The sequence below is a fragment of the Hyperolius riggenbachi genome, chromosome 10 (genome assembly GCF_040937935.1).
Source record: "Hyperolius riggenbachi isolate aHypRig1 chromosome 10, aHypRig1.pri, whole genome shotgun sequence".
Classification (NCBI taxonomy): Eukaryota; Metazoa; Chordata; class Amphibia; order Anura; family Hyperoliidae; genus Hyperolius; species Hyperolius riggenbachi.
This window is the reverse complement of record NC_090655.1, coordinates 273,441,988-273,456,751: the sequence shown is the minus strand read 5'-3', so window position 1 is coordinate 273,456,751 and position 14,764 is coordinate 273,441,988. Positions and strand designations below refer to the sequence as shown.

The following is a 14,764-nucleotide window of genomic DNA, read 5'->3' as shown; positions in this document are numbered from 1 at the left end:
GATAGCAACACTGCAGGAGAAATGCCACCACAGGCTTCCAGTATCCGTACCCTCTTCTCCCACTCTTCACACACTGATAGCAACACCACAGGAGAAATGCCAGCACAGGCTTCCAGTATCCGGACCGTACCCTCTTCTCCCACTACTCACACACTGACAGCAACACCGCAGGAGAAATGCTAGCACAGGCTTCCAGTATCCGTACCCTCTACTCCCACTCCTCACAAACTGATAGCAACACATGCTGCCATGATTCTTTCTCACTTAAAGAGGACATCATGCGCGCAGTTAGAAACCAAATAAAAACAAGGAACACCAAGAGCCCCAATAGTGTAATATATACTGGTAAAATGGTTACTAGATAGAGTAAATATTAATACTCACAAACCAGGGTTACCATTAGGCAACCACTGTAAAGGCAGGTGGGGAGAGTTTCCTGAACCCACTCAGGAATAAGAAGTCGCTCTCTGTAGATGAAAAAAAAGGGGGTTCAACCCTCCACCCAGGGTGGACTCAATATTATGCAGGAGAACAGAGGCGCCAAGAGGATAAAAGGAAGCTAAATGTGCTTAAAAAACAAATTCTTGGTAAATAGAAGAGGTAGTGGTGGACTTTCCTCCTCCAAGTAGACACACAACGACTGTAGTAAAGACAGTCAATATATTTTATTTATGAACTCCAAATATGCAACGCGTTTCGCAGGTTTGATCCTGCTTCATCAGGCAATAACAACGGAGCAATAGCATATGTGCTCAGTAGAAGAGCCAGGCACCTCTGGTATCCATCTATACCATGATCTGTCCGGTATCACATTGGCAAAAAGGCGCGCCCTACAACCGCTGCTTAAAGGGGCACTATAGTGAAAAATTGTAAAATTTTAAATTAATGCAAACATATACAAATAAGAAGTATGTTTTTTACTGAGTAAAATAAGCCATAAATTACTTTTCTCCTATGTTGCTGTCAATTACAGTAGGTAGTAGAAATCTGACAGAAGCGAAAGGTTTTTCAACTAGTCCATCTCTTCATGGGGGATCCTCAGAGATTTATTTATTTTCAAGAGCACTTAGTGAATGGCAGTTGCTCTGTCCAACTGCCAAAAAACTGTGCGGCCAGCAGGGAAGCTGGCCAGCATCATTGTTGAAATCCTTTTTAGGGAATATTTTTATAAAGAATAAAAGCCTTGCTGAGAATACCCTATGAAGAAATGGACTAGCCCAAAACATGTCACTTCTGTCAGATTTCTACTGCCTACTGTAAGTGACTGCAACTCTAGAAAAAACATACTTCTTATTTATCTATGTTTGCACATATTTTAAATTTTACAATTTTTCGCCATAGTTCCCCTTTAAGGCTTTAAGAGAGAAGGGCCTCTCCTATCACTGGAGGTTCCTGTTTGCTTTGGCAGTATTTGCTGGTGGCAAGCTGTTCACATTGAGACACTCATCGGGTCTTGCAGACTTTTGCGCTGATCTGGGCCTACCAGCAATCTCGTGATTCCTAACTGGGATGATTTAGGCAACCTCAAAAATCTACCCCGGAATGCTCCCGACCGTGTACTGGGGACATGGCTGCTAACGAGAAACAACACTCTCCAGTAGGGATGGCACGAATCCACAATTTCTTCGAATCCGAATCCGGATCCGAATCTAAAAAGGTTCTCGAATATCTCGAACCTTTCGAATCCCGAATCTAACGAATCCTGCACATAAAAATTGTGCGATCCGTGGTATAGTTGCCCGCAGTATAGGTACCCAGGCATAGGTAGCGAGGTAAAGGTGCCTTCAGTATAGCTAGCTAGGTATGGGTGCCTTCAATATTGGTAGCTTTCAGTATAGGTAGCAAGGTATAGGGGCCTTCAGTATAGGTAGCAGGGTTTATGGGCCTTCCGTATAGGTAGCAGGGTATATGGGCCTTCAGTATAGGTAGCAGGGTATATGGGCCTTCAGTATAGGTAGCAGGGTATATGGGCCTTCAGTATAGGTCGCAGGGTATATGGGCCTTCAGTATAGGTAGCAGGGTATATGGGCTTTCAGTATAGGTCGCAGGGTATATGGGCCTTCAGTATAGGTAGCTGGGTATATGTGCCTCAGTATAGGTAGCAGGGTTTATGGGCCTTCAGTATAGGTAGCAGGGTATATGGGCCTTCAGTATAGGTAGCAGGGTATATGGGCCTTCAGTATAGGTAGCAGGGTATATGGGCCTTCAGTATAGGTAGCAGGGTATATGGGCCTTCAGTATAGGTAGCAGGGTATATGGGCCTTCAGTATAGGTCGCAGGGTATATGGGCCTTCAGTATAGGTCGCAGGGTATATGGGCCTTCAGTATAGGTCGCAGGGTATATGGGCCTTCAGTATCGGTAGCAAGGTACATGTGCCTTCAGTATCGGTAGCAAGGTATAGGGGCCTTCAGTATAGGTAGCACAGTACATGTGCTTTCAGTATTGGTAGGTAACTAGGTATAGGGGCCTTCAGTATAGGTAGCAGGGTATATGTGCCTTCAGTATAGGTAGGTAGCTAGGTATAGGGGCCTTCAGTATAGGTAGTAAGGTACATGTGCCTTCAGTGTAGGTAGGTAGGTAAAGGGACCTTCAGTATATTTAGCAGGGTATAGGGCCTTAAGTATAGGTAGGTATGTAGGTAGGTAGGTATAGGGGCCTTTAGGTAGGTAGGTAGGTATAGGGGCCTTTAGGTAGGTAGGTAGGTAAAGGGACCTTCAGTATAGGTAGCAGGGTATAGGGCCTTAAGTATAGGTAAGTATGTAGGTAGGCAGGTATAGGTGCCTTTAGGTAGGTAGGTACGTATAGGGGGCCTGTAGGTAGGTAGGTATTGAGGCCTGTAGGTAGGTATAGTGGCCTGTAGGTAGGTATAGGGGCCTTTAGGTAGGTAGGTAGGTACGTATAGGGGGCCTTTAGGTAGGTATAGGGGGCCTTTAGGTAGGTGGGTATAGCGGCCTGTAGGTAGGTAGGTAGGTAGGTATAGCAGCCTGTAGGTAGGTAAGGATAGTGGCCGGTAGGTAGGTAGGTAGGTATTGAGGCCTGTAGGTAGGTATAGTGGCCTGTAGGTAGGTATAGGGGCCTTTAGGTAGGTAGGTAGGTACGTATAGGGGGCCTTTAGGTAGGTATAGGGGGCCTTTAGGTAGGTGGGTATAGCGGCCTGTAGGTAGGTAGGTAGGTAGGTAAGGATAGTGGCCGGTAGGTAGGTAGGTAGGTATAGTGGCCTGTAGGTAGGTAGGTATAGCAGCCTGTAGGTAGGTGGGTATAGCGGCCTGTTGGTAGGTAGGTAGGTATAGCAGCCTGTAGGTAGGTATAGTTGCCTGTAGGTAGGTATAGTGTCCGGTAGGTAGGTAGGTAGGTATAGGTGCCTTTAGGTAGGTAGGTATGTATAGGGGGCCTGTAGGTAGGTGGGTAGGTAGGTAGGTATTGAGGCCTGTAGGTAGGTATAGTGGCCTGTAGGTAGGTAGGTATAGGGGCCTTTAGGTAGGTAGGTAGGTATAGGGGCCTTTAGGTAGGTAGGTATAGGGGCCTTTAGGTAGGCAGGTAGGTGCGTATAGGGGGCCTTTAGGTAGGTATAGGGGCCTGTAGGTAGGTAGGTATAGCGGCCTGTAGGTAGGTAGGGATAGTGTTAGGTCGGTAGGTAGGTAGGTAGATAGATAGAACCCCCCTCCCCCGCCAACCCCCCCACGGCCCCATCCGTCCCCCGTGCCTCCTCCGCTCACCCCTGCATAATAATCTACTCACCTTTCCCGTGAAGCGCAGAGCGGCAGACCTCTTCGTTACTTCCCTGTTCCCTCTAGTGGCCGGACCGGCTCTTACTAATGACGTCATTGTAAGAGCCGGTCACTAGGGGGAACCAGGAAGTCGGCGAGAGGTCTGCCGCTCTGCGCTCCGCTATGGATAGGTGAGTGGATGCGGGCAGGGGGGGCGAGCGGAGGAGGCGCGGGGGGGTCGGAGGAGGACGAGTGCGAGCCAGCGGATGCGCGGCGATGCGGCGGCGGGATTCGGCGGATTCGTATAGTGGAAAATGGCGTCGGGATTCGAATCCACGAATCTCGAATATTTCCTAATATTCGAAGGATTCGTGCATTCGCCGGATTCGTCGTCCCACCCCTACTCTCCAGTGTTTCTCGTTACCATGAAACTGGCCTTATTGGGTGTGAGATTATTTCAGCAATGCTCCTGCTTCCAGGTTGACCATGTCTGATGATCATTACCTTACTATATGTAGCCCGTTATCATGCTCTTGTTGTATTAACTTTAGCTGATCAGGTGATAAGACCTCAGAAAAAGGTCCAAATATTGGTTATAGCATAATCTGATACACTGTGAGCGCAACCTATTTAATTGTTATATTTTAAAGAGGTATAAAACCCTGACATAATATTCAATAAAACATGTTTTCCTACTTTTTATGTCATACGGTTATTCTATTTGCATTATTATTCATTTAGAAATTACAAGTTCCCAAAAGTACAGTTTTTTTTTTCTTCGTGAGCTGACTTTGCATTTTATTCATAACTGGTTTTATTCCTTATGTATTGAAGGCAGCAATGCTTTGAGTGTCTGTCTGTGTTCAGGAGCTTCTGCACAGTCAGAGAATGTGTCACATTCCTCACTTTATACAATTAAGTAAACATAAGATAACATTATCTAAACTTTGGATGAGTCCAGATTTCTCTGCACTGAACTTTGAAGTCCTGTGTGTAACCCTTTGAATGCTGTTCTAGTAAAAAAAAATGCTGGTTGTATATAATAATCTGTAAATAATTTAGCCCAAAGAAGAAATGCTGGGTTTCATTCCGCTTTAATATGCTCACTAAGGTCATCTCTTCAATGCTAATATTGTTTGTTATTATGTTCCTCCACGGTACAAGTTATAATTTGTGCATTCCCTTTTCTTGTGTGGGTTGGATCGGCCAATCTGTGACCTCTTTGGCTTATATCTCTCTATGTAGCACTAATTAACCATCTACCCTATACCCTACTCCTCTATATCCAATCCCTCCTTATCCTCTTCCCTTCCCCTTCCTCGCTAAGACAACCTATCCCAGAATGTGCATTTACAGAGGTCACAAATCGGCCCTGTATTTTAGCCAGTGGGGAGATTCAACATAAGCACAAAATACAGGGTGGGCCATTTATATGGTTACACGTTAATAAAATGGGAATGGTTGGTGATATTAACTTCCTGTTTGTGGCACATTAGTATATGTGAGGAGGAAACTTTTCAAGATGGGTGGAGACCATAGAGGCCATTTTGAAGTCGGCCATTTTGAATCCAACTTCTGTTTTTTCAATAGGAAGAGGGTCATGTGACACATCAAACTTATTGGGAATTTCAGAAGAAAAACAATGGTGTGCTTGGTTTTAACGTAACTTTGTTTTATGAGTTATTTACAAGTTTCTGACCACTTATAAAATGTGTTCAATGTGCTGCCCATTTTGTTGGATTGTCAATGCAACCCTCTCCTCCCACTCTTCACACACTGATAGCAACACCACAGGAGAAATGCCAGCACAGGCTTCCAGTATCCGTACCCTCTCCTCCCACTCTTCACACACTGATAGCAACACCACAGGAGAAATGCTAGCACAGGCTTCCAGTATCCGTACCCTCTCCTCCCACTCTTCACACACTGACAGCAACACCGCAGGAGAAATGCTAGCACAGGCTTCCAGTATCCGTACCCTCTTCTCCCACTATTCACACACTGACAGCAACACTGCAGGAGAAATGCCACCACAGGCTTCCAGTATCCGTACCCTCTTCTCCCACTCTTCACACACTGATAGCAATACCACAGGAGAAATGCTAGCACAGGCTTCCAGTATCCGTACCCTCTACTCCCACTCCTCACAAACTGATAGCAACACCGCAGGAGAAATGCCAGCACAGGCTTCCAGTATCCGTACCCTCTTCTCCCACTCTTCACACACTGATAGCAGCACCGCAGGAGAAATGCTAGCACAGGCTTCCAGTATCCGTACCCTCTTCTCCCACTCTTCACACACTGATAGCAACACCGCAGGAGAAATGCTAGCACAGGCTTCCAGTATCCGTACCCTCTCCTCCCACTCTTCACACACTGATAGCAACACTGCAGGAGAAATGCCAGCACAGGCTTCCAGTATCCGTACCCTCTTCTCCCACTCTTCACACACTGATAGCAACACCACAGGAGAAATGCTAGCACAGGCTTCCAGTATCCGAACCCTCTACTCCCACTCGTCACACACTGATAGCAACACCGCAGGAGAAATGCTAGCACAGGCTTCCAGTATCCGTAGTTTCAAGTGCTGCACATCTCGTGTCTTCACAGCATAGACAATTGCCTTCAGATGATCCCAAAGATAAAAGTCTAAGGCGGTCAGATCGGTAGACCTTGGGGGGCAATTCAACTGGCCCACGACGACCAATCCACTTTCCAGGAAACTTTTCATCTAGGAATGCTCGGACCTGACATCCATAATGTGGTGGTGCACCATCTTGCTGGAAAAACTCAGGGAACGTGCCAGCTTCAGTGCACAGATCTGATAATCTTGCATATTAAGTCCTGCTATCCAAACATCATGGACAGTTTTACAGGTTATGTTCAAGTTATGTTTCTCTGTTTTTTTTTTTTTTTTTTTTTTTTCTTTTTTCTTTTTTACATCTATATACTGGGGGTAAAACGTTAATCTATATGTTTATGTACGGTGGGCCTAGCGGGCTGTTGTGGATTTCCTGCCGTTATATCAGTTGACGTTCACTAGGCTCCCACACAGTGAGTACTTTTATACACTGAGATTTTTCTTATCCCACTGTGGTTTCAGGAGCGACCATCCAAGTCGTTCCTGAGTGGGTTCAGTAAACAAACGATCTGGAGTTTGGTAAGATATTCAATTACCTTTTCCATGTGCCAACACCGTTTTTTTTTCCTTCTTTTCTTTTCCCCTGTTTCTGTCCTATTTTTTCCTACTCTTACTCTCTATTACGCTTACTCTCTCCCGATTTCCCTTCAGAATAATGAACTTATTCACCTAGTCATGTTGCCCTCATCCTCTGATACCAAACCCATTTCTGGCTGGGAGACGTGGAAGATCATGTCATTGAATGTTAAAGGATACCCGAGGTGACATGTGACATGAGATAGACATGGGTATGTACAGTGCCTATCACACAAATAACTGTGCTGTGTTCTTTTTTTTCTTTCTTTGCCTAAAAGAGTTAAAAATCAGGTATGTAAGTGGCTGACTTGACAGGAAGTGACTACAGTGTGACCCTCACTTATAAGAAATTCCCCCTTTTATCTCTTTCTTGCTCTCAAAAGCCATTTTCTGCTAGAAAAGAGTTTTATAGTTGGAATTTCTTATCAGTGAGGGTCACACTGTAGTCACTTCCTGTCTGAGTCAGGACTAAGTCAGCCCCTTACATACCTGATATTTAACTCTTTCAGGAAGAGAAAGAAAAAAGGAACACTGCCTAGTTATTTGTGCTTGGCACTGTACATACACATGTTTATCTCCTCATGTCACATGTCAGTTTGGGTATCCTTTAATGGGATCAACATGCCCGAGAAAAGATCCATGCTTTTTTACATCATGCAAAGGGAAAAAGTTGAAAATGCGTTTCTTCAAGGGATGCATTTAAAGAGAATCTGTATTGTTAAAATCACACAAAAGTAAACATACCAGTGCGTTAGGGGACATCTCCTATTACCCTCTGTCACAATTTCACCGCTCCTCGCCGCATTAAAAGTGGTTAAAAACAGTTTTAAAAAGTTTGTTTGTAAACAAACAAAATGGCCACCAAAACAGGAAGTAGGTTGATGTACAGTATGTCCACACATAGAAAATACATCCATACACAAGCAGGCTGTATACACCCTTCCTTTTGAATCTCAAGAGATCATTTGTGTGTTTATTTCCCCCTGCAGTTCTCATGCACTGAAGTTTCAGGCTGCTCGTTTCTTCCTGCAAACAGCTTTGGCTTTGTCTGTAATTCCTCAGTATGTGAAAGCCCAGCCAGCTCAGAGGACGATTTATCCAGCTTGTAAAAGATAAGAGAGAAGCTGCCCTAATCTAAATAATACACAGGCAGTGTGCATAGAGGGGCCTGGAAGGGGGAGTTCATAGCAGAACCACAACACTGAAGAACTTAGCAGCCTTCCAGACATAGGCTGACAAGTCTGACAAGGGAAAGATACATTGATTTATTACAGAGACTGTGATAGCAGAAAGTGTTGCAGTAAGCCAGAACACATTAGAATAGCCTTTGGAACTTGTAGGATGATAAAAAACAGGATGCAATTTTTGTTACGGAGTCTCTTTAAGATCTAACCACATAACAAATTTCATCCATTTTTCCCGGTGGCATTTCTTTCCACATCTACCACCACAAAGACAAAAGGAGTGTCTATTTATATATATATAAAAGGGTCCCTTTTGTTTTGGAAGATGTGAAGCGAGACCCCGATGGCAGATTTCTGTTTGTTAAAGGGAAAATCGGGGAGAGACAGCTAACTTTATCATCCTTGTATGCTCCCAACCAACATCAACCTTCCTTTATCAGATTTGTGGTCTCTGAACTATTGAGTTTTAGCGAGGGTATGTTGATTTTTTTGGGGGTGATCTGAATGTCCCTCTCAATCCATTAACATTGTTCTAATGGTTCATCCTCTCTGTCATACAGAGCTCTAAGACTGATCAAAACAAATCTTCAAGGGCTGACACTGATGGACTCTTGGAGAATTATGCATCCAACAGAAAAGGATTTTACCTTTTTCTCACCCATCCACAACAAACACTCGAGGATTGATTATATTTTCTTGACCCAAAGGGATCTATCCCTTATATAAGGTTCCTCGAAAGGCACCAAATCTGTCTCAGATCATGCACCTGTCTAAGACTTCCTGACAAAATTAATAAGTCTTGATGCTGGCGTTTAAACCCCAATCTGCTCACTGAAAAATATATAGATCGGACAAGATTTCCTCGGCACTTTTGGAATATTTTGATTTGAACAATTGCCCTGAGGTGTCAGCCTTTACAGTGTGGAAGCTCATAAGGCGGTGGTGAGGGGGGACACTTTATACGCATGGGGGTCCAGCTTATAAGGGAACAAGAGTGGGGTATTCAAAAATTAACCTCTGACATCAGGAGGTTGGAAAGTCTTCATAAGCAATCCTTGGCCTCTCAAACACTTGAAGAGTTGAACATGGTTAGATCAAAATGACATTATCTTTTATTCACTGAAGCAAAATGGAAAATTATGACAGGCAAGAGAATATTCTATGAATCTGGTAATAAGTCTGGGAAGTACCTGGCAGGAACTCTTAAAAAACAGATTAATGCCTCACTAGTCAATAATCAGCACAAGAAAATTGGGTACTTACGTATTATCCCATCTGGAAAATTTGACAGCTTTTTGTTAAGTTCTGTTTTACCCCCTAGCCAGATCTAACCATTTTTGGAAAGCTGAAAGTCCCGGCTTCCCTTTGCACTGGGTCTCGAGTCAACACGATACCCCATTTCCAAGTTAGGGAGGATTTGGGGGACGGGTGTCCCCTGCACTTTGCTGCAGAGAGCACAGTGGAATTGAATCTTTTGCCCAGGCCAGCAAGACAGAGAGGAGACAAGGGTGCATAGCTGCGCTGCTCCTTCATCTCTAATGAGAGACCCAGGGCACTTGGCATAAGTTTTGAAGACACAGATTTATGCTGCAAAGGAAGAAGAAGGCCTACCAGGTGTGCTGCTTATCACCATGTCTGGTTTGTGACCGTACTTCTGTAATTGCACTTTCTGCAGCCAAGTTCAGGGGAAACCCCTCTTTCAAAACCCCATAACTTAAGAACTGAGCATCATTCCGACTCGGGACTGGTGCTACAGAAAGCTGGGACTTTCAGCTTTCCGGTGGAGCAAAAAGAACTTTAACAAAAACCTGCCAAACTTTCCAAACAGGATAATACATAGGTACCGAAAATTGTCAGATCAGAGGAAATAGTTGAAGAATTTAAAACTTACTACAACTCTTTATATAATCTACACCCAGTAGAAGCTGACCTTACCTCTGCGCACAATAGAAAAGCGAAGATCTCGGAATTTTTACTGAAGCTCTCTAAGCCTTTGAATCTAACGCAATCAGAGAGAGAGAGGACCTGGAATCCCCTCTTACTGCTGACAAATTCTTAACTGTTGTCAAAGCTTTTAAACCTGGGAAATCTCTGGGGACGGATGGCCTAACTTCCCAGTATTATAAGTTATTCTGTAACACTTTATCCCCTGCATTCATATCGGCCTTTAACTCAATCACACCAGATAATTCCCCGACTATGCAATTTCTTGAAGCTCAAAGATGCTCAAATTATTGGACTATATCCCTTCTCAATCTTGATGCTAAACTACTTGCCAAAATTTTGGCCAACAGATTGATTCCACATATACCTGATTTTGTCAATTTGGACCAAACCGGATTTGTTCCTGAAAGAGAGGCCAAGGACAATGTTATGAAGACTGTCAACATCATAGCTCATTCCAATATGCTGCAGATATTCCCTTTTTACAAAACTGGCCTGATGGCAAATGTCCTAGAGTGCTTGATTTTATCCCCCGAGGGGCAGTCAAAACCCTTTCAGATATGTGTACTATTAATGAAAACTCGTCTCTCGAATTGGCAATATTTCCACATACGTTCTGATCTGAACTCACTTAAGGGAAAATTTGATTGGTCAAGATCTTTAACACCCTTTGAAAACTTGGTGTTTAGTATGGCCTCATGCAGTCACCTCATTTCTCAGATATACCAGATAAATTGAAATTGCAAGAGAAATGGGAAAAAGACTTGGGCCTTGAGATAGGGGATGATCAATGGAGGCAAATGTTTATACTAAACCATAAAGGGTCGCTGAATGTGTCTATACAAGAGTTATGATATAAAACACTTTCTAGATGGTAGAGGACTCCGAGAGTTCTTCATAAGATTTTCCCTTTGGTTTCAGATAATTGTTGGAGATGCGGAGCTCCTGATTGTGGTATTCTACACATTTTCGGGGCCTGCCCATCTCTTAACGCGTATTGGAAATCCATACATAGACTCATAAAGAAGATTACATGTTCCAAACTGGATTTTACCCCCAATGCTTTTTCTCCTACATGATACTGAAATTGCTGTGAAAACATATAAAAAATCCTTGACTATTCACCTCCTTAAGGTCCTGATATCTTTACGCTGGAAATCCCATAATCCTCCTGTTAAGGCTTGGTTGATGTGGTTAAAGTAATGGAGAGGATGATCCTCATGTCTCAAGACCGTGCAGAGCAATATACTATCACATGGTCAGTCTGGACGGTATTTCAGTGCTCTGATGAATATAAGGTTCTGACCTCCTGATTACTGTTCTTGACCTAACTCATTTTACTCTCTTTTCCTCCTTTTCTTTTCTCTGTGGCACATGGGATTAAATTGACACTGAAATGCATGTGATCTCTTATCAGTGATTGAAAATCATTTTGTATGAACATATATGTGTAAGTGCTTGAATGTTTTCTATACTATGATATTTTTGTATCTTACTGTTCAAGCACTTTACTATTGTACTAGATTGTAAACATTCCGTTACTGATTGTTATGTTGATGTCATAGATATTCTATATCTGTATTTTGTATACATTTTGTATGAATAAACTTTGAAAAAAAAAATAAGGTAAATTCCATAATGGAAAATCCCATGATGGGAAAGCCCAGGTATAGCAAACTTATGTCAGATACCAGGCCTATTAGGTACAATCGATTGTCGGGGAAACCAAATAGGGAGCCAGTTGAGGGCAAAACGGTACCCACGTCATAGCACCACCACAGACCAGTCGCATCCGAATGAAGAGGGTGGGTGGCAAAGGGACCAGGATAACCACACCAGTATTTGTACAGAGGTACAGCTGGCTAGAACCATAGCAGAAGTAGGAGAGAGAGTGAGAGGGCAACAAGCCGGGTAGTCTACAGGTGGATGAGAATTACTCACCAAAATGTGAAGGAAGGAAGGCGGTGGAAGAGAAGGGTGTGCTAGACAACATGTGAGGGAGCCTTGAAAGACGCCTGTAGGAATAAAAATAGAGCTCATATTAGATACATGTTGAGATCTCTATTCCCTCATTTAGCTCGCCAGGACTCCCTCTCGCATGATTTCTTAAACCTCAGACCTTTGTTGATATTTTTGGGAATGACTTGAATACCCATCATCTTCAGACTGTCAGTAGAACCCTCGTGATATTTTTTGAATTGTTGGGGGACACTTATGTTTCTCACATCACTGATTGATTTTCCTTTTGTGCCCTCCTAATCTCTGAGGGGTCTGGTGGTTCTGCCTCTGGAAGGTTGCGGACACCCACATGTTAACAAATAAATCACAAAGTACTCCCACAATTAATAAAATCTTTTGTAGTTACTTTCCCACTTCCATATACCACATTAGCAGTCCGATGTCTTAGGAATGTGCAGCACTCGCACCGCTTAACATTACAAAGAAACTTTCCGAGCAGGTTTGGGAAGAAGGAACGGGTGGCCAAGGGTTGTGGACCGATATTACTGCGAGCTACCGGATTCTTTAGGGACATTGCTTTCTTGAATATTACACCTGGATCACTGGGTAATACATCTTTTCATGTAGAGGGTCTTGGAGAAGTAACGGCCAATGCCTTTTCATTATTTTCACTTGATTGGCTCCTTTACTATAGGTTGTAACAAAGCAGGGACCTTTTTTAGTTAGGGTATTACTTGTCATCCTATCAGGCTCTTTGTTTTTATGGCCAACTCTAAATTCATTCAGTGTATTCTGAATCTGTTCTTCCTGGTACCCTTTCCCGAGATATTTTCCAGCCAGAACCTTCCCTTGGCTGTCATAATGGCTGTCATAATCCCTATCTGATGTACAGTTCTGCCCGAGTCTGCAGAATTGACCTCTCGGGATGTTTTGTATCCATGATGATGATGACAGCTGTTGGCATTTAAGTATGAGTTCCCCGTGGTTAGTTTGAAATGTGTCTTGGAACTTATCACAGTAGTGTCTTTGTCTACTAGGGGCTTGATTCACAAAGCGGTGCTAACTGTTAGCACGCCTGTGAAAACCCCCTTAGCATGTCTAAACGAGCTTTTCGCGCAAAACTTTACGCGCGCAGAACTTTATGCGCAGGGCGCTCCTCACAAAGTGCCCATTAAAGCCTATGGGACTTAGGGCGCACATAAGACTTTGCACGCGCAAAACTTTGTGCGCAGTACTTAGCGCGCAATCTGATTGAGAAAACTGGTGCAAACCTACTTAGCACCCTGGTTAGCGCGTCTAAAGACTTTAGACGTGCTAAGTAGGTTAGCACCGCATAGTGAATCAAGCCCTATGAGTTCTAAGTCTAAAAAAACAATGTAGTCCTTATTAATCACATGAATGAATTCCAGGCCTTCATTCCAGACTCTTTATTATTACAAAAGCGGCCAAATTCATCTTTACTGCCATCCCAAATGACTAGCATGTCATCCATATAGCGAATATAAAAAACAAAATGTTTTTTGAAGGGATTATTTGACCAGATGTATTTCTTCTCCCCGTGGGCCATAGATTTGCGAAACTTGGGGCACAACCTGCACCCAGTGGCGTAACTATAGACCCTGAAGGCTCTGCGAGGGCAGGTGGGCCCTTTGGCTCCTGGTGGCCCTTCCATGCTGGCTGCCTGCAGAGGTGATAAATTCTTAACAGGCTGGAGTCGAGCGTGAGGAGAACAGGTGGTCATATAGTATTTTGTTTTTGTCCTATGGGGCCCCTCCAGAGAGTGCAGAAGGGACCTGCATCTTTCGCTGACAGGACACCGCTATCCCAGCAGGCATGGGACCAGCATCAGAGAGCCACTCACATGCTCACTCACAGGAAGTTGCTTCATGCTTGCTGTTGGAGCTGATGGCTTCTCCTCCTCTGCTCACTGATGCTCACTGGGAGCTGCGTGGATAGCTTTGTCCCGTCCGGGGCAGCAATCAGTGAAGAATGTATATGACTAGAAGTCATATACATTCTATGGGGAGGCTGCTGAAAGCTGACAGGAGCTTCTTATCACCTCTGGTGTCGGGTGAGAGTGACACAGGAAACTGGAAGACTGTCTGTGCAGGCTGAGCAGAGGAATATCCTGTGAAAAGGTTTGCATCATCGCTGCTCTGCCCTGCCCTGCACCCCACAGATAATATAGTGTAAAAAAAGGAAATACTAAAGTATTTTGGTTTCAATCTTAATGTCTAACAATGATGTTTAACTACCTAACGACCGTGTCACGCCAATGGGTGCGAACGCGGCGGCAGCCCCAATTGGCGTCAAGTCCTGGAGCTGTGGTTTCCCAGGGAACAGCTGCGCGCATGTGCAATTGTTCCCTGCCAGTTCACGGTGCGGAGTTCCGTGATTAGCCTGCTAACTGCCGATCGTGGCTAGCAGGCTGTTTGTAAACGAAAGGGGAAAGAAATCCCCTTTGTTTACATCCGTACAGCGTTGCGATCTCCGGCAGAGCTGTACGAGATCGGCCATCCCCGGCCTCTAATTGGCCGGGGATTGCCGTCCTGTTCAAACCTTGAGGTAGAGGGGAGGGAGGGAGGAAGGAAAGGGAGGGGGACGGTGGCAATGAGAGCCTCTATGAGGCAAAAAGTAAAAAACAACTGGCACAGTAATCAGACACCTCCGGCGGCATATCCCCTTTGGGACAAAACAAGGAGGTGAGTCTGACCGCTGGGCTGTGCAGGAGGCTGAAAAGCCTGCACAGCCC

The 14,764-nt window shown here is 44.2% G+C and overlaps 1 protein-coding gene across 1 annotated transcript in view; it reads left to right on the top strand.

Annotated features, from left to right (window-relative positions):
- Window positions 1-14,764, top strand: part of LOC137537208 (uncharacterized) — a 154,499-nt gene that overhangs the window by 34,074 nt on the left and 105,661 nt on the right. The window contains 1 exon segment of the mRNA XM_068259313.1: window positions 7,001-7,110. Coding sequence (XP_068115414.1) covers window positions 7,001-7,110 — 110 coding nt within the window.